We start from the raw sequence: 21,279 nt of genomic DNA on the forward strand, positions 1-21,279 counted from the left end.
TGCGATCCTAATATTCAAAAGAATTTTGTTACCAATTTCAATGGATTTCTCGACAAAATTTGTCGATAAATTTGCTGAAATGTTGCTGCTCATCAGTCTGCAGTATTAGGAACGCAGAAAGTGGACATAGACAGTTCCCGCCTAATTATTATATATATTATTTCAGTTTGTTTCGGTACATATTCAATTTTTTCTATAAAATTACAAATAGGGCCTAAGCAGTTAATGCTAGCAAAAAAAAAACCAAAACAATTGATGTAGAATTAAATTGCTTATCAGAATTCGAAAACTGAATTCAAAAATTCCAACTTTTAATTTTCAACATAAAAAAGAGAAATCTTTTGCCATTTTTTTAATAAAATCTTTTCTTTAAATATTTTTTGTGCCATTTTCATCATTTTTCAATAAGGATACCATCTTGTTGAGAATTTTTCAAGGATCATGAATATGAAGTTCTTTTTTTTCTAGCCCATTTAGTTGTCGAGATAATTACGATTTAATCTTTTAATTAAGAATGTTGAAAAGTAAAAATTAGAATTTTTCGGATTCTGATAGACAATTAAATTCTAGCATTTGGAGTGGAATTATCAATTTCAAAGAAATAAATACTCTGAGTGGATGAAATCTGTGTTAATGAAGAGAACTTTGCTGCCAGATGGAAAGTTTTTGTTCTGGTGGGAGGTGATTAGATCTGCAATTGTTTGGCTGGCTTGTGTCTACGATGGTTTATTGTATTATTATTGGGAGAATAATGTTTATATCGAGTTTGTTTTGGCGTTTATATTTTTTTGTGTTATGTTAGTAGACATGTAAGTAAAATATAATCTTTTAGGTTAAATTTAATCTAACCTCAATTATTTTCTATTCAAATATATAAATTTTAGGTATTTACAAATGCATGTTTGTTACTACAACGAAAACAACATTCTGGTTCTCCATCCGAAAGCAACAGCATCGCATTACCTAAAAACTCGTTTCTGCATTGATATGTTTGGGAGTTTCCCAATCAAACTCATTTTGATAATCAGACTCTACGTGACCAGTCAAAGAAAATTTGCGTACCGAGATTTTCATATTTTGGGATTAAATAAATACATATTATTAGTAAGGACAAGAGAATTCTGGAATATGGACGAGTTTCTTGAAAATCGCAAAATGTTAAAGTACGTAAATTAAATTATTATTAATAAATAATTTTAATTAATTTTTATGTCATTCAGATTTGGAATTTTAATGTTTTGCTCAGCATTTGCATTGCTCAATCTTCTAGCAAACATTTTAATGATAACAACCTATCGTTTTGCGTATCTCTATGATGTAATACACAATATTGGTAATTTTCTACCGGATCTAACCTACACAAACTTTGAATTCTATATAATATGCTTAAGAAAGGTATCGTTTGAATTCTTCCTGGTTTCTTGTAACATGAATAATGAAAATGAACTAATGGACATGAAAAAACTACGGCTTACTATGTTCAACACTACTTTAGGTACGATTAACTTTTAAAATATTTAAAAAAACATAACCAAACTTTTGATTATTTCAGGTTATATTATGCTTGGAGTAACAACCGCATACTTTGTAGCTATGTATCAGATTCGTCAACAAGGAAATACATTCACTGAAGACTTGAAATGTTTGCTGCTATTTCTGAAAACGTTTAAAATCTCAAAGACTACAAATGACACTGTAATGCTTTATGTGTATAGTAATTCCTCCCGACCTTATCAAGCACACGGTATTATCTACGTGAAAAATCATCGAATTCTTTACGATGATATTCAAGAGTTTCTACATCTAAGCACTCTAAATCAAATTAAATTTATGTTATTGGAGGAAGCATCTAAACGCGCATTGTCCAGCCATCTTGTCGAATCTTTCCACTCCAAATGCGACATTTTTGAAGTCAATGAAATCATTGATACATTATACATCGTGAAATCTGGACAAGTGCATTTACTGGCAAGTGATTCAACAATTATTGAAGTCTTGGAAGTTGGTAGCATATTTGGTAACTTTGACAATGTCAATATGACTCGATCCATGGTCACAGCAACATGCAGAGGCACAGAAAACATGGTCATATTATTGAAAATAAAAACAACACAATTCTATGAATTAATCACGAATAGTTTAACATCTACATTGAATGATTATTGTTTATCAGGGAATATAATTTGTATTCCAGAGAAGAAACAAGTGGAAAGTACAACTGAAGAAGTATCATATAAATCTATACTTCAGAAGACGCAAGATATATTGTTGGATAGAAAAATGCCATCAATAATGTCTACTTTCTATTTAATCATAGCAATTGCTTCATTTTGTTGCAACTGGATTCTCATAACGTCGCCTGAAGAGATATTTCATTGGAGTCTTATTTTGATCTGTTATGAATTGGATTTTTTAACAGTAATCAAACTGTTGGTTATGATCTGCTCAGAATTATCAAGAAATGTTTCATTGAGAAAAACATTGACACATAAATGTGTAATTATTGAATTGCTATCATTGATTCCTATTGAACTAGCAACCATGTTTGAATTGAATGTTTGGTTCCAATTGTTACACTTCAACAGACTTCTAAGAATCGTAATTCCCTGATTTTCTTGTTAAAATATTAATTATTATATTAATTTTCATGTTTTAGTATTGTTTACCAAAGTATTTCAAGTCAATACAAAAGCAAAACCCCTCAAAAACAATATTTATCCAAACATGCGCCATTTTGGTTTATATGATGTTGGTTATCTACATGGGATTTTGTATCTTCCTATACGAGAATCATACGCAATTGTTACATTCTTTGTTTTTGACAATATCGTACGTTACATTTAGAGGACAACATTACGTGCCTCAAACAGCCACTTCGATAATAATGCTCCTGCTGTACCTCTTGATAACACGAATGTTATTCATAATATTCTTTGCGAATCTACTGAGTATGTTCAAACTGAAATATCACTACCTTTTAACCTTCAATCACAATATCAAGCGAATCTATCGCGATATTATTAACTTGAAAGCGTCACAAAGTTTTGAAGAGAAGATTATCATTAATACTGAACATGCCTGGTTGGTGAACAGAGGCAAACTTTCATCGTATTACTTATCAGCATTGCTGCCATCCAAACCTATTCTCAATCTATTGAAAAACGAAGCATTTGGGTATTTAATCTATCATAATCCTGTATTTGATGGGTGTCATAAGGATTTCATGAAACAAATGATTGGATTCATGGAAGTGGGGCTGTTTCTGCATGGTGATATTATTTGTCATGAAGGTGACTTGAATGGAATGATGTATTTCATTTTTTATGGGCATGTAGAAGTGGTCAACAATAGGAATTTGAATATGGTGGTTGATGCTCTGCATGATAGGGATTGTTTTGGATTGGTAGGTTTTATTACAGCTTAAAAACTTTGACTTTATCATAAAAACAAGTAAAAAGTTTCATTTTTTCAGATGCAAGGACTTCATGCAACATTAAGACACACTTTTACGTTTCAATCAAAGAATATATCACAGATTTGCAGCCTTAAGCTACAAGACTGGCAGCATTTGTTGAACTTTTTCCCTGCATCCAAGTTTTCCATATACAATAACATCAAGAACATCAAAAAAATGAAACATCAAGTTCAACCACAAATTTAGGTAATTTTCTATTTATATTTGTACAATTATTAATCTAGAACTTGTTACAATTGCTAACTTGGCTTCCATCCATCATTATAGTTTTCTATCAATAAACTTTTGCATCTCCTTAACTTCATGCTGATATAATCATCCTTTGGTGTGATGTTCAGCACATCAACTCTTGCAACACTCAATAATTTCGGATTTGTTGGACTTGGACCTTTGATAACATCAATCTCATCTCCTATACCAACTGATTCACTCTTCTTTAACACTTTTTCTCCATTAAGTCGTATTTTGCTCTCATAAAAGTTTACTTCAATTTTGTTTCGAGCCAAACCAAGACCCACACGTAGAATGCCATCAAGTCTCAGATTTGTTACTTTGACATCTAAAACTTTACTGTTTTTATCGACGAGTGTATCTTCGTAAGTATTGGTGTTTTCGTCTTCAGAGTCACTCTCAACCTCTCGTTTTTTAGATTTTTTCCAATTGATTTGTGTTTTTGAGATGAATCTTTGGGTTAAAATCGTTTTTATAGGTTGATTATTCGAATTGTAGAGATTTACTGATGGTTTAAACGTAGACACAGAATGTAGAAGTTGTCTCAACATGATTTTATATTTCTTTAACTAAGTATTTTGTATATTAAAATTTAATTCATGATACTTTCTTCTGGCTAACCTAACTAAATGTTATGTACTTTACTTCACCTAATGGACATGTTATGTATTATGAAACATGTAATGAGTACATACAGTTTTTGCTGTATAAAAAGTTGCATACAATGAAACATTAAACTGTTGAATTAAATGAATATTCTTAACGTAATTCAAAATATGAAAGCAAAATTTTTGCTTTTAAAACATATTTTACTTAGATTTGAAAATATATAACGGTTTAACGCATCTTCTAGTGCCGGTAGTGTCATTTAATCAACATAATAAGCAGTTGCGGCTGCTGTAAAATGTAAAAACGTGCAGCTGCGCACGTAATTGCGCGAAATTCGACGCTGTTTGTTTTCATCATAATTTTTTCCAGTTTTCCTCCAATCTGCCAAGCAGAAAGAGTGCGCAGCAAAGTGATGACGGGTTCGGTGGCTGCGAGAGGGCTCATCATCGCATCCATCACCACCTCTTCAACGGTTGTTTGTCCATTATCTTCGTTTGTTTTGCCCGCTTTTTAATGGAATAATGACAGCCATCTTGCAGCGAACATACACGCGCAAATTTCCACCCAGCATCAGAAGGGCGATAATAACAATGCTCCAACACTTCGCACCCGATTTCGCGAGAGACGCGACACGACACGCTTGTGTGTTTTGTGTAAGTTGCGAAGAGGTGATTCCGGCGAGAAGATGCGCGCAAAAATTATCGGCGCGCTAACGAGCCGTCGGTCTCTTAACCCTGTTATTAGAGCAAACACTTTCGGTGATAATTGCCAAAGTCAACAGCCAGCCGCGGGCGAAATTCGCAACGCGCAAGTTGTGCAAATAAAAACGAGAAAATGGGAAAGAATATGAGCTACCTCTGCGTGGCATGTGACGGTGGTGGTGACGATGGTAATTTTGCGGTTTTTGCAAGACGTCAAGCAAAGAGTTAGCAATCATCACCTTGCAAAACACGCACATTTGAAAGCTTGAACTTTATTCACACATCTGCATGTGAAATTAATATTTTTACTTGTTGTAATTTTTTCCTAATTACAATTTTGATTTAAATCAAAGTAGTTGTTTAGTTTGACAAGTTAGGCAACCCAAAATACACATATATCAATTTCTTAGTTTGTTTTTAAATTTTTTGTTGTTTTAGCTATAAATTTACGACTTGCACGTGTTTGACACCTTGAGGGGTTGTTCTACTACCAATATCAACATGTTGAAAGCCAAAGGTTTAAGCAAACAACGAATTGATGTTAAAACTTACAGGTATCTAATAATTTCAGTTTGGTAAGCGTTCTATTTTTGACATTAATTAAAAAACAGAAAAAACTCAAAGAAAATTGTTCAATCCTATAATTTTAGCCTTGTTTGCTCATCTTTTATAAATACAGAGTGTTTCTGAACATATTAACTATCAACAACTACAAAATTTTCATTTTATGTGAAACATTCGTTGTAAAATCGAAAATTATAACGAGAATCGTGTTAGCAGTTAGCTAAACCCGAAAACCGAAGAAGTTAATGTGTAAAGCCCGGACACACTCAAGGGGGATGAAAGAGCACCGCAGCGTGCTTGGAACCTAGTAATTATGTAACAGCAGGTGATGAACATCGACGCTTCGAGGCGTTGCGCATACCACGCGAGGTGCTGGTTGCAACGTGTCTTCGAAGTGTTCAGAAACACACCTTGGGATGCTGCGAGTTGTTGAGGGAGCGATTAGCACATTAACTAGCTGGTAGAGTAGCCACGCAAAAGTCTAAAACACCGCACAGGTGAAATCAGTTTGTGAGCGTTTATTTATGGTAAAATGATTGAGGATGTGAGAAATAAGTGTAAAAAATTACTAGTGAGCTGGGGAAATCAAAAAACTCGTTTGCAAAAAAAATAAAAATAACAAAAAAAACCGCATTGCACTGCGGTACAATAGGGACGATAAACAATCAAAAATCGACCTATCGACAACTTTCACTTTTACCTGAATACAGGTTACGAGTTTATCGTCAAAATGATTTTATCTGATGTGCAGTGTGTTTTCGCTACAAATTTTAATGAATCAGACACTTGAGGATTAAAAATACAAATCGTACGATTGATAAATCCATATTTGAAAAAAATTCCTACTTGCAAAGGTTCAATAATCTAATAATTGCAGTTTTATAATTATCTTTGACACAATTTTAATATTTTCTTAATTTATAGCTCTGAAATGTTCCTGATTTAATTACGTTAAGCGAGAATCTCTGAACGTGTACCTGATGCATCATATAAACATAATAAATCCAATAAACGTTATTATCGCACCGATCGTCGTCGGTAATTTCTGTTTACGGCACACATTTGCGCCGACAATTTGTCGCATAATAAACCAATTATGATGATGATGGGCGCACGCATTGACGGCGGCGTGCGGCGTTTATTAGACCCTCTTGCTTTTATCTCTGTCTTTCTCTGCCGATACCCTCGAAATGCAACCCTAGTCAGGGTCAGAACGTGAGCGCAAACTGTTTTATGGTTGAGAGGACTTGGACGCTGTTAAAGATATAGTATTACGTGCAGACTTCTTTGCCTACGAAGAAGACGAAGGTTGGTGGCTTGGGTGTTGATTTTACGAGCCGCAGGCGGCACGGCGCACGACACAAAGAAATCAATGACGAGTGGACGGTAAGACAAGATGACACTAAACCATTGGGAAGATGAGACATGAGACATGCGACAAAAGAAGCAAGCGAAGAAGAAAAAACAGATTAAAATTAAAAAATTAAAGAATTAAAGAAGTTGAAGGCAAAAATGTTTAAATGTTGAAAAATTGATGATAATAAGTGTTGATTAAATAAAAAAAAAGTAAGAAAATGGGTTTGAAAGCTGCCGAAACATAATCACATTTATAATTTATAATTTATAATTAGGAATTAACATATTTAACATTGTAAATTCCACGTAGTGATTAATAAGCATAGGTGCCAGATTAGGAGATTGTATCCAATTAAGCAGCGGTCTGACTAAGTTTTTGCGGTTGCTTTTGAACGCCTGATTAGGTTGTCGGCTGGCACGCCGTCCTTTTGGGAATATATTAATTTTAGCGCGGTATTAATTAAAACTGACTTCAAACAAAAAGAATTCAGAGATAGACAGGTAAAAGCACAAAAGAATTTGCATCGAAACTTAACATTCTAATAATTAAAAGTTTAAGAATAATTTATAATCCTAATATTTCTTATTTTCTGAAGTTAATTTTTCTTTAACTTCATAATTGAAAATAATACCAAAATTATTCGTCTGCATTAGTTATTAACCTATACTTCACGTATGAAACCAAAATTTCTTATATTTTGCTAATAAACACCTAGAAATAGTTATGGGTTATGGATAAGTTTTTTTCTGTTTGTGAAATAAAATAAACCATAATTTTACTTCTTAAAAACCTTGTTACGTGCGTAAGTATAAAATAATGATCACTTATTCATGCATGAAATCTATAGTATCCAATTACAATTAATTTTCGTACATACCGCAGCAACAAAAGACCCAGCAAAAAAAAAACTGGAAGAGTTTTCGAAATTTCCAAGCATTTACGAATTATACGCAAACATCACGTTTCACGTTCGTGTACGCGACTTCCAATGTGCCTCTATTTACCAAATTCCGCCCTACATTTACCGAGTACGCATGTACAAGAGAATTTACTCGTACAAAGAACGCACGTGCAATAATTTTACAAAACTTACAAAAAGCCTCAACGCAGAAATTTTCTCTTTTTCTTTATTCGAATACTCATTATGTGAGATTATGAAGAAACTAAAATAAATTTTCTTCCAAAATTTTAGTATATTTCTTGTTTTATTGCTTTATCAACATTCGCAAAATTTAAAATTTATTTTTTGTGCTCATAACTCTTTAACAACCCATCTATAAGCGTTGTTAAAGAATATGACTGGAAATAACATGCGCGACCTTCGCAATCAGTAAAATGTGCAAACTTGTTTGCGAAAAATTTACAGCGGATGTTAAAAAATATGCACATGCTATAAGAAGGGTTGCAACTTCCAACGCCGACAAAGTGTGCAGATTTTCGCTTTACGACTGCAATTGCCAAGGGTTAGATGTTCTAGAGTTGTAAATGAAACAAAATAGGAAAGGGATAACCGAAAGGGACAGCATTTCAACGCAAGCAACCCTTGAGTATTATAAAATTGACAAAAGTTGGAAATTTTTGCGAAAATATAAGAAATGGAAAGGATTTTACTTTTCAGTTGTAAATTTAATGATAGGGTTGCAAAAAAACAGCCGTATAAACATTTGCAAAAAATGCAATCATAAAATTTGCTTGAGTAAGTGCTAAAATCGAAAGTTTCGTGATAAAAAAGAATTTTTTATATTATAGCACAACCGTTTTTACTTTTTCATCATTTTATCTTCTTTGGTTCAGTTTCTGTGAAGTAAATTTAATTTTAAACATGTTAAAATATGGAAAAGTCAGAAACTTTTGACTTTGTAGTAAGCGGGGACTGATTTTTAAGTGCAATAATATTTAACTTAAAAATTGACGCAAATACATCGAAAAATTGCGATATTTTTATTTGCTCCAATATAACTACCGATATACGCAATTTTCCAGACCGCTTTAAACCAAATAATGCACTTTTTGACTTTCCAGGAACGTGTGCCAGTGGCCCACCCTAAAAATTTAAATTAGAGTAATGCTCGATTGTACTCTAATGCCCAACTAAAATTTTGTGCAATATTTCACAATTTTTCTACCTAAAACTCAAAACTCAAAAATTTTAAAATTATACGAATTGCGCGCGTTAAAATCTGAAACTGCTTTTTAGTTTATTACTTGTTGCCATATTGCGGTCGTAAACTTATCACAAGGTTCTGCGTTCGTATTTTTTGACCATGACGAACCCAAATGTTTTTATTGCGCGTTTAGTGCGCTTTGGGGGATGATTGGCGGCATATCTCACATGCGGCGTGTATTTTTTACGGCCCTGAATAAGTCTAGAGCTTGGGATGAGAAAAATTATGGTAAATAACTAAATATGGAACGAATGGGCAATGGGCAATGCGGATTTATTGGTTTGATATAGTTTTCGGAGGTTTCGGACAATATTTGCGGCAATGCCGGACGAAAAGCAAAAATTCCAAGTTTTTAGAGCAATTATTTTATTGCCAGCCGGGCATAAACTTATAATCCAGAACGATTATATCACGTTGTAAAAAAATCGCACACGGAAAGCAAATAATTCAAGGTTAAAATGGTTTTCTCCATTTTTTAAACTTTTTTAAGGAGTTAATGAAAATTTGTAATTTGTAAAAATACTTTAGTCACGGCTGTGACTAAAGTACATTTTGTGTCTCAAAATCGTGGTAAAACTGGCGTTTTGAAGATGTAAGCAGAAGAATATGAGAATTGATTACGTTTACTCTATAAAAACAAATAATCAAACAGAAAAACCTCAAATTTGAACAATTTTTTCAATAAAATCAGATTTTGCTCATTATTTTTCACAATAAAATAATATTATAGAATTAGTTGTTTATTTTATTGCTATACACTTCCAGTTAACTTTAAAATGACTTCATTGCATATTTATAACGAAAGTTAACTCACCAAATAAAAATCACATTATGCTCCACTGAATTTCATATTTTATTTCCTTTACGACGTCACATTTAAAGTTAATATGCAATCGTTGTCCAAAAATTCGACAAACTGAAATAAATTGGCGCAATATTTCTATTATGCCTCACTTTTACCCTTTTTCGCAAAATTTCCAAACAGATACAACCCTTTTGACAGTCAATCGGCGAAAGAGTAAAAGTGAACAAAAGCAGACCAATATAACCATATACTATGAGTATTACACCGAAGTAGATCTGGAGCAAAAGTAAGAGTAAGAGTGCAAATTCATTTTATTGCACATTACAAGATAACTCGTGCACCCCAAGCGGTCTAAACAAATGTGTTTCTCTCAACGCCGACAAAATCGCTCAAACCACTCAATCCGTTTATGATCACAATGCATGACAATGCGGAAGGGGCAAAACCAGGCCTGGCCGAGGCAAAACAAACCCTTTCGGGCTAGTCAACCCTTTGCGATGACCTTGCTGGAGTTATCCATGAAATTTCGCCTCCATTCTTCATTTTAACACACCCATCACCGCCCAGTCATGAAAAGTAAGAGGGTTTTATTGGGAGACTGGTAATATTTGCTCTTAATTTGCTTCAAGTTAGGAAATGTTGAGTAATAAATTGTACAAGGGTTACGATTGCTGTTGTAAATCGCAACGCTGTTAACACGTTTCGATAATTTTACAATTTGAACATTTTCGGTGGGTAAAAGGGGTACATGGTTCATGGTCAGATGATTGAATATTTCCTATAGAATATTTTCCATTGGTAAAATGTGTTAAACTTGATATGATAGTAAATATAGGTTTAGAACACATTTATGCTTAAAAATTAATATTTTTTTATTCTGTCTATTTGTTTTAGTTTTCGAGATATTCGCAATCGAAGAAAACTAGCAAAAGAATTAAAATGTTCACTTTAGCGATAAAAGTGACTCGTGTTCAGAGCACCGTAGGGGGTGCCGGTAGAGGTGACTCGTATTCAGGATACCGTATGAGGCTAGCGGTAGATGTGACTCCCTTTCAGGGCATCGTACGAGGGCAGCGGTATAGGTGACTCTTGTTCAGGGCACCGTACATGGATGAATGTATCGCTGACTCTCATTTGCCCATTTATTCATATGAATTATTTTTTTTAAATGTTAAATTTCCAACTTAAATAAAATCTAACTTGCCTATCTTATAGAGAATTATCCGTAGATTAGAAATTTTCGATCTGCTCCTCTTTATCTCTTTTAGTTTACGAGATATTCGAATAAAACTCTCAAAAAATGAATGTTTTATACCCCGAATTTTAATTATTTCACTCTCTTATCCAATAGAGAATTTTTAGAACAGTTTTTGACTTTCGTGGAAGTACGGGACGCAAAAATTGCGCACTTTTTATTACTATTGCTTGACTTTTGTGCACCGTTTTGCACAGTAGGGGCGTTTTTCAACGTTGTAAAATAATTTTGCATAATATTTGCTCCACTTTTAAAAGTAGCGTAGGTAATAACAGTTACATTTGTGCAACTTTTAATATTTTTACATTTTTATATTGCTATCCGTAAATGTCAGTAAAACTAGTAAACTAGAGCATGACAATAAAGTATAGCATTTTAAGGGTGGTTTTTAACTTATAGGTCATATATTAAAGTAAAATTAAATAAAATAAGAATAAAACTCATCAAAACATAAAATTTAGCTCAAAATATTCTCTCACTAAATTTAAATTCATCAAAAACATTTCTAAAATGCAAAACATTGATAATAACACATATTATGACCGTTAAATACACTAGGAAGTTATTTAGGGGAAGCTAACGGTACGTGTTTTTATATCAATTTCATTTTCAAAGGGTAAAAGCGATAAAACTACCGCTAGCTTATTTCGAACAACCGTAGTATACCTACTTAATACTTTACAGTTAAGATTTAATGATTCGGTGGTGAGTTTTTCTATTAAATTTACCGCTTGGTCATGGTTAAGTTATAGATGCGCTGTGATATCTCTAGATAACTGTGCTGCTTCCAACAGGTGGTTATTTTTTGTTGGTCAATGAAAAGGTCCGTTATGTTCCGAAATCAAAATCAAAAATTTACGCTTACTTTTCAGTGAAAACGCAAACACAGTTAGAAGTTAGAAAAACAAGGGTCGTGATTTACCTACATTAGTGGCGTTGTAGTGGTCGAAAGTGGTTCAAATTTCCAACAGGTGCGGGGTTTTTAACATCGTATCACATTTGTTTGATTTCTCAGAGACTCAGGGGTTCAACCAACTGTTAACTGCTTTTGAACCGCGGGACGGTTTCATTAGGTTCTAATTCACATCAAAAATGACAGAAATTCTCTGAAAATTTATTGTTTGTATAATTTATCGTTGGTAAATTTTCAAAATGAGCTCAAAATAGCGTTTTTTAGTGAGTTAAACGTTCATTCTTTCAGTTTTGTAATAAAAATTTGTGAAATTCTTTAAAAAAAATATTTTTTTCACGTAAACACCGAAACTATTCAAATATTGTTGTTTTAACTCAGAAATATGTTCATGATACTGGTTAAAATTGTTTGTAATGGTATTTCCTTTAATTTTTTAATAATCGCATATATTATTTGCGAGTTTTCTTTATAAAAGCACAGCTACTGCTTTCATTTGAATATTGAATATTTACGCACGTGGAAAGATCTATTATGAAAGCATCGTCTGTTAAACAGCCCGACAATGATCATAGGCAAATGTGTCTCAAGTTGTAACCGACAAATTCCTAACATAAATAAACACTATCTGACGTAATATGTAATGACAAGTTGCTCACAAATTTATAGATCGATTAAAAATCAATCCAGATAAAATCATTTCAAGTGTCTGTCTGCGACGAAATTTGGCGGAATTGTATTTTGATGGTCGAATTTGGAAATAATTCGTCTGCCAGAGATAAAAAAAAACTACAAATATAATTGTCCTTGGAGTTTAGGGCTTGGTTTCAAAAGACGTTTCAAAACCCATTGAAAACGTCTGCAACCCTGAATATATTATAAAATTATATTCTTGGTAGAAGCTGGAAGCGTTTCTTTCTTTCTTGTGCGCCACAAATGGACCACAAATTTCGGTTGTGTGGTAGTCGTTAGAATTAGTTTCGTGGGCAGTCATCACGGTTTCCGGGAAGGTTTTTCTATGGTCTAAACTGGCAACACACGGATCGGACCACAAATTATAAAAACTAGTTGTGGAGATTGTATACAACACCAAAATCTGGTTAATTTTTGCTTTTTTATGCCAAACTAAACAAAAATTATAACTATAGGCAACCTAACTGACTCTCTGTAGTGGTTAGTTATGTACTAGGTTCTTAGGTTATACTAGCTGTTGCCCGCGACTTCGTTCCGGCATTGTTTAATAAAAATGTAATTCATTTTTACTCTCTTGTTCTAGACATACTCGTAGTAAGGGTCAATTCTATCAATAAGATTAGCAATTTTAATTTAAAGAAATTATGCATAAAAAGTTTTGTCAATAATGCACTTCAGCGCGCCATCTCGAATTCAACTATTTAACTATAACTATGATTGAATCTCAATCTCAAATTTTATTCTATAGAAAAGAGCTGTTTTGAGGAATTTCCCGGCAATTATTCGAATTTTTCTCACCTTTTAAACCATCCCTAGACCTCCACGAATAATTCAAGACCAAGATAAGATAAATCCGTTCAGCCGTTCTTGAGTTTTATCGAGACTAACGAACAGAAATTTATTTATATATACCTACAGTAGAATCCGTTTATTATGACTCCGCTTATATTGACCAACCGGTTATTATGACGTACCTACACTACCAAGTTTGGTTTTCATATAAAATTCTGTATAAAAAAAGTCGGATATAATGACTTCGCTTACAGTGACATGTCGCTTATTATGACCCATTTTTAACAGATTATGTCCGGTTATATTGACCAACATGATTCTTTACACCTCCGGTAATGTTCGTTGATACCCGACGACGTTCGACACGTGGCGAACTTTTTATATTTATTGCTACATTTCTTTTATGATTGTCAAATTACTTTTATGTAGGTATTTACTATCGGAAAGACCAAATGCTTAAATAATAAATATAAGCATTCGGACAGCAGTACCTTGACCACGACTTAATCCGTATTTTCAATTAATCCGAATTTGGCGTGGGTCATTCGACAATCTCAATGCTTTTTAAAAAACAAAAACCGCATTAAGCAATCGTTCAATTCAAATGTTTTGAAACCGAAGAGGCTTCGAAAATCACAAGAAAATTAATTAAATGAAAAAACAAAAGCAGAAAAAAATTACAGATTACTTGAAGTAAAAAATACACTTGTATGTGTTATAATGAGCTGATTACGTGCAATTTTGATTTTGATTTAATATGTATGTATATGTACATATTTACATAAAAAAGGGTTTTCATTTCACAAAACGCTTTGTATGACGTCCGCTTATTATGACGTGTTTGTCAATTCCCTTCGATGTCATTATAACCGGACTCTACTGTATATATATAGATATGATGATACATAACTTTGCAACATGTGAAAATATAAAATATAGGCAACCAAATCACCATATTTTTATACGCAGGTCTATAGTCTGGATAATTTCCACAATGTGCAATCGCACAGTAAGTTGCGTGCGTGCATTCCGCGCAATTTTGCACGTCGCACGCGCGCCACATGTCGCTTTTGTTTTTTTGTCCTCTCAGAACCGTCGTTCGTCGTTCGTCGGCGACGTGCGGCGCAAAAAAAACCGTGCGGCATTTCGCAAGCGCCTCGTGTTTTCCTCCCGTCGCCAACGTCCACGACCCAACAACGACGTACTCGCTGTTTGCGAATACCCGTGATTGACGTCAATGGAGTTTTATTTTACTTCTTCGTATGTCAAGCGCACCATTATCAACGTATGACTAGTTAAATCGAAAAATGCTTTAGTTTAGGAGTTATGCAACCAAAATCACACAAAAAAAGATATTTTGTGTTATAAGTCGAAATACTGAGTATAACTCCACGCTGGAGACACAAGCAGACGTAAAAGAACCGCGTCGATGCAAAGCAGAGGCAAGATAAAAAAAAGCACACACACATCGAGGAAACGGTCATTTCAGCAGCGCGTAGCGCCTCTTGCGTCTTGCGTCTGCGGCGCGGTGGCGCGCGCCTCTATTTTATTTTATGGCCTGCTTGAATGTGGTCGAATGCGGCTTCTCAGCTTCCCAGGCGCAGCGCGCGGCTTGATAATAACCGCGGGCGAGTCAAAAGTTAACTCGCAGAAGCGCGGTGCGGGCGAGAGAACGGCATTAACATAAAATCCCGGCGCGGCGCGCGGCGGCCCAGACGAAAGCCGTCAATGCAAATGACTCTCGCACACACACACACACATGCACGCACGCGACGGTTAACCGAATCGTAAGTAATCGCGAGAGCGCCTCGCGGCGATACCATAAACACTTCGAAAGAAATATACACTTTGGACCACTAAAAACTTGGTCATATTATTTTTTAATTTAATTTTATCGTGAAAATAACTTTAAAACAAAAAAGAAAAATAATTCCCATCAAAAATTTGATATTTTTCAATAAATTTACTTTTCACGTCGAATTTTAAATTTAATTAACACCAAAAAATGATTTTAATTATTTCACAACATAAAAAATGTTATTTTCTCATAAAATAAATAAAAAAATAAAAAAAATTTAAATTAACTAAATTAATTAATATCCGCATGGTATAATTTGTGCTGAGGCCGAGTTGTGAGATAAAAAACGCCGCCTTGGCGCGCGGGCCGAGATGTAAGAGATGCACGAGATGGGCCGAGACGCGCGGGGGTTTGTTTGCGGGTCGCGGCACGGCGCGGCAAGGCGCGAGTCACGAGCGTGTGGCCGTAATCAGGCGGCGGGCATCGTCTCGCGGGTCTCGCGCGTCCGCTGTCGCTGCTGTGTGAGCGCGCGCGCGCGCCGCGGCCGCAACAAAAGCGCCCGACGCTCACTTATCCCAGAGGCGCGCTTAATTTATGTGATGCCTGCGTGCGTTTCACGTGCACACTACTACTACAAGCGCACGGGTCGGTCGTAATTACCGTCGCGCGCATGCGCATTCATCACGACATCCACATAGATATAGATAGGCAACACATGTGACTAGTTATACTTTTGTTGATATTATTAATCTATTATGCGTAGTTATGTGATATAGATAGATCACAATTGTTTAAACAAACATAATCGTTGGATATGTGTCTACCGCGGCCAGACAGCAATAAACTCGACACGTGCGCACTGAATGCTTTCTGATACCTGCGCATGCGCGACGCGATTTTTGTAATAATCACGCATTTTTTGTTTTACGCCGCGAGTTTTACGTTTATACGTTTACAACACTATGCACACACAGGTTAATCATGATTCCGGGAAGGCGACGCGTGCGAAAAATGGTGGCGCACGGTCTGCGGTCGCGTTTCGCCGCCGCGCCGTCGGTGGAATTTCGCAAGGACGAACGATTCGCCTCGTGCGACGGCGTGTGACCGTCGCATGTTTGCCGACAAACGACGTGACTCACAAATTAATCAAGCGCGCAAATAGCTTTTTATTCATGCAGGCGACGTCAACACGATCGTGAACGTTCACACATCTGATGCGTTTTGAAAGTTTTCACAATTTGCAATAAAAAAAATTGAAATTTTTTATTAATATTGCCATAAATGAAGAAAAAATGTTTTTTTTTTAATTTTTTAGTTTTAAAACACGTTTTTCTGCGTTTTTTAGATATAAAAAGTGATATTTTAAACATGGGAGGCCAAAATCATTAATAAAATACTTTAGTCATGGGTTTTAGTCACACCCAGGAATTTTTAAACTAAAAAAACTTAAAATACAAAAATAAAACGTGAAAATTCGGCGTAAAACTTAAAAAAAAATCGCGAATTCATCACGTGATTAAACTATTTTAACCAAAAACTCAATTTAACCCACTTGATTCATAATATCCTATTATTCCTATGTTTTTATGAATGAATTTAGGCACATTGCCAACAAATACAAACCACTTCAACATAGTTCAATGCTCACAGCGTGATTGTGTTGAATATTATATTGAACGTACGCATGCGAATTGGGTGGCATTGGCGAATACACAAACAAATAAAATAAAAAAAGCATAACATCACGTCCGCCCGTCGCGTCGCGTATTGCGTACGCCTCGTTGTTTATCTTTTATCGCCTGCGCGCGCGCGCGCTCGTACTCCCGCGGGTTATGCGGCTATTAATTGAACGCGCGCATTGCGACGGTTGTTTGGTCGGCCGGCGGCGCGGTACGTGCCGACACAGCGATACGTTTAACGACACGACGCGACCCGAACTCACACACGTACACACACGAGAGGAGACAAACACGCGCCGCGTTATTAACGCACGCAGCGTATCTCAACATGCGAATGTGTCGCGACACGGCAATCGACTTCTGGATCGGGGCGGACGATTGTACCCGATTGATGAGTGTGGTTGCACAACATGCCACGAGAGCGCAAATAGACACACGGGTAGACGATAGACGATTTTAGTCATTATGAGAATAATTTTTATATATTTCAAGTGTAATATGTTGCAATATGTTGTTGATGTTTATATTTTCAACAAAACGCGATTTTTCTGCTGCGGGTGTAGTTTTTATCCGTTTTTGTTGCTTGTTTTGCGGTCGGCGCATGAATGCGATGGAGCGTGACGCTGCGGACGTTGCGGCGAGACGAGATGCGCGGATGCATGAGATTCACGGGCGTCCGCCGGTTAGATATGCGATCGGCGTGATCGTCCGCCGCGCCGCCGGCCCCCGCACACCCTCGGAACCAACGCAGGCAGTGCGAACGTGACACACGAAGGCACGTGGAAGCGCCAAGAGAATATTTTATACACAACGCGATAAAACTTTTAGGAATTAAATCATTTTTAGGTTAATTTTGATTTATTTACGTCAAAAATGTGAAAAATTGATTATTTAAGATAAATTACTACTAATAATTTATAAAAAGTTCAAAAAAATTCATTTTTTACTAAATTTTTGAATAAAAATCGAATAAATTTTTAATTTTTTTAATTTCTAAAAGTTGTATGTAGGTTTGTATACACCGCAGCGCCGAAGAACGAAAAAAATAATCAGCGTGCGATGGCGTGCGGCGAGACCCACCTGAGGAGCGCGCCGCGTACAGGTAGTTAACGGGTAGGCGCTCGGAAACGTGCGGCGGCGGCGACGCGCGCGCGCGCCGCGCTCGTAAACAGCGTCCCACACGCCTCGCACGTCGCGCCGGAGATTATGGACCGAAATACGAGCCAGCCACGCTCGCACTACCTGCGATCCCTCCCCACCCGAACCACCCAGGAGGGTAAAACGCGCGCGCCCACAACGCAGACTGCTACTACCGCTCAGGCGTCGCGACTGCGCGCATCAAGAGAGAGTGTACAAAGTTCACGCAGCGACCCGACGTGCGTCATTCGCTTAAATTCGTTCGGCGCAGACGCAGTTTAAGTGTAATAACTGAATTTTGAACCAAAGTGATTTTTAAATTAAAATTGTGTGAGCACCTGTGGATTATTACATTATTACACTTGGATATTTTAATAAATCGTAAAAAAAACATTAAATATGGTTACCGAAAGTGGAAATGTTGCCCAATCGGCAATTACCAGCACCAATAATGATAGTGTTGGTATAAAACGCAGTTCTGATCGCAGGGTAAGTGTTCAAATACTATTTCTTCTTAAATTTCGCGTAATTCATTGTAATTCATTGTAAAAGTTGACAATATCAATGAAATGAATAAAATATTTCTGCGCACGCTAGTATTGAATATTTATAGCCACGCGAAAACTCGTGCGATAACGCAGGCGTCGTGTCGGTGTAAGTCGAAATGAACACGCGCGCGGCGACGATAAATGCACTCGCGCGTCGGCGAATCAAGGTTTATTGCGGCACGCGCGCGATTTTTACCAGCCGTTTTTAATTAGCGACGCGCCGCGCGTCCACCCAGCCGTTTCCTGTTTGAAATACGCGCAAACACAAAGCATCGGAAGTGATACGACGCATTTTATTTCGATACTGATGTTGGTTCTCTTTGTATTTTTATAGAGTAACAAGCCTATCATGGAGAAGCGGCGTCGTGCGAGGATCAACAACTGTTTGAATCAGTTGAAGACTTTGATTTTGGACGCCATGAAAAAAGACGTAAGTTTGTGTTTAATTTTGTTGATTTTTTGATAGAAAAACTTATTTTTTTATAAGAAAAATTAATTTTTTGATAGAATAATTAATTTTTTATAAGAAAAACTGATTTTTTTGTAGAAAAAACTAATTTTTGGTAGAAAAAACTAATTTTTGGTAGAAAAAACTAATTTTTGGTAGAAAAAACTAATTTTTTCATAAGAAAAACTACTTTTTCATAAGAAAAACTAATTTTTTTACAAGAAAAACCAATTTTTTGATAGATAAACAAATTTTTTGGTAGAAACACTAACTTTTTATAGAAAAAACTAATTTTTTGGTAGAAAAAACTAATTTATTGATAGATAAACTAATGTTTTGGTAGAAAAACTACTTTTTCATAAGAAACCTAATATTTTCGTAAGAAAAACTACTTTTTTTACAAGAAAAACTAATTTTTTGATAGAAAAACTCATTTTTTGGTAGAAAAACTATTTTTTTCATAAGAAAAACTAATATTTTCATAAGGAAAACTACTTTTTTACAAGAAAAACTAATTTTTTGGTAGAAAAACTAATTTTTTGATAGAAAAAACTAATTTTTGGTAGAAAAAACGAATTTTTTGATATAAAAACTAATTTTTTCATAAGAAAAACTATTATTTTTTTTTACAAGAAAAACTAATTTTTTTTATAGAAAAACTAATTTTTTGGTAGTAAAACTAATTTTTTGGTAGAAAAACTAATTTTTTGATAGAAAAACAATTTTTTTGATAGAAAAACAATTTTTTTGATTAAAAAAACTAATTTTTTGGTAGAAAAACTCAGTTTTTGATAGAAAAACTAATTTTTTGATTGAAAAACTAATTTTTTTGGTAGAAAAACTAATTTTTCGATAAAAAAAACTAATTTTTTATCTTTTTATCCATAGCCTGCTAGACATTCCAAATTAGAAAAAGCAGACATCCTCGAAATGACCGTCAAGTACCTCCAGAATGTCCAACATTCACCATCATCGTCTTCAGACTCCACCGCGAATAAATTCCGCGCGGGTTTCGCCGAATGCGCCAGTGAAGTCCAACGCTTTCCCGGTTTAGACGCACCAGTTAAACGTAGACTACTCAAACATCTCGCCACCTCAATGAATTCCCAACAAAATACTTCACCCTCTTCATCACCAAACCAAATAAAAACCGATGAGTACCCGATTAATCCAGGCGCTATTATAATGCACAATGGCGTGCAACTCGTGCAGACGCGTTTACCCAATGGTGATATCGCGTTGATGTTCCCGAATAACATACCTCACCCGAATGTGGGTACTATGCCTCTACTGGTGCCGATACCCACGCGTACATCGTCGACGTCGTCCGCGTCTTCATCTTCTTCACATTATTCTTCATCGCCGGAGAGTCCTGAACCCATGGAGGTGCAGATGCAGCGTTACAGCCCTCCGATGCAGAAACCGTTGAGTTTGGTGATGCGTAAAGATGATTGTGACGATGATGATGACGATGAAGATGATGAAAAAGTATGGCGGCCATGGTGAAATAGTGATGTAATGTTGGTTGCATAACATATTGTGCCTTCACTTAGAAGGGGAGAAGATGACTCACTAGTTGTTAAGTTATTTGTGATATTATACTTGTACATGCATATCTAGAAGACCTAAAATCTTAAAAATTCTTAAATTGCATATTTACCTCTTTCTTATTGATGGAAACTGTGAACAGTGAGTTTTGTATGGATTTATTAGTATTATAAGAGCTGAGATGTGAGAATTCGGTGCCTTATTGTATATAGTCAGAGATGCAGAGTGCAGATGCGTAGATTGCCTAGAATTCTAGAATAAAATTATAAATTTTTATTGAAATGTATTGTAAAGTAAAAAATTGGATGAAACTTACTGATTTATACGAAGATATTTTATGAAATATTGTAGATTCGCACTGGTTCCACACGCAATTGTATATGAATTTATATTTTACACTTACACACTGAACATGAGGAGAATAAAATATTTATTATTAATTTCCAAAGTGTGTTTCAATTCTAACCACTATCTAATTAGATACCAAATAGAATATTAAGTATAAAATGGTTAAACGACGTCTTTGTTTGTTTAATAAGGGTTAATCACGTGATACTTACGTTA

At 35.3% G+C, this 21,279-nt stretch overlaps 3 protein-coding genes across 4 annotated transcripts; 2 read left to right on the plus strand and 1 right to left on the minus strand.

Annotated features, from left to right (window-relative positions):
• The first annotated feature begins 586 nt into the window (after positions 1–586).
• LOC135789494 (uncharacterized) lies at positions 587–5,368 on the plus strand. Of its 2 annotated transcripts, XM_065299340.1 has the most exons (7): positions 587–809; positions 885–1,163; positions 1,221–1,495; positions 1,553–2,598; positions 2,657–3,403; positions 3,473–3,661; positions 4,685–5,368. In XM_065299340.1, the coding sequence occupies exons 1-6, from the start codon at positions 619–621 to the stop codon at positions 3,659–3,661; spliced, it is 2,727 nt and encodes a 908-aa protein (XP_065155412.1). In that variant the 5' UTR covers positions 587–618; the 3' UTR covers positions 4,685–5,368. The 2 variants fall into 2 exon arrangements, with proteins under 2 accessions (XP_065155412.1, XP_065155411.1); XM_065299339.1 differs by lacking the exon at positions 4,685–5,368 and having other exon boundaries at positions 3,473–3,757.
• LOC135789495 (mitochondrial transcription rescue factor 1) lies at positions 3,657–4,373 on the minus strand. Its single transcript, XM_065299341.1, has one exon. It carries the CDS (start codon positions 4,255–4,257, stop codon positions 3,715–3,717), a length of 543 nt encoding a protein of 180 aa, XP_065155413.1. The 5' UTR covers positions 4,258–4,373; the 3' UTR covers positions 3,657–3,714.
• Positions 5,369–18,329: 12,961 nt separating the features above from the next.
• Positions 18,330–21,163, plus strand: hry (bHLH transcriptional repressor hairy). Its single transcript, XM_065300088.1, has 3 exons — positions 18,330–18,660; positions 19,054–19,149; positions 20,056–21,163. Exons 1-3 carry the CDS (start codon positions 18,571–18,573, stop codon positions 20,671–20,673), a joined length of 804 nt encoding a protein of 267 aa, XP_065156160.1. The 5' UTR covers positions 18,330–18,570; the 3' UTR covers positions 20,674–21,163.
• Positions 21,164–21,279: the final 116 nt, after the last annotated feature.

Source organism: Atheta coriaria, unplaced genomic scaffold (genome assembly GCF_025399875.1).
Source record: "Atheta coriaria isolate IRGN ID8LTWV9N9 unplaced genomic scaffold, Caltech_Dcor_3.1 hic_scaffold_3_pilon, whole genome shotgun sequence".
NCBI lineage: Eukaryota > Metazoa > Arthropoda > Insecta > Coleoptera > Staphylinidae > Dalotia > Dalotia coriaria.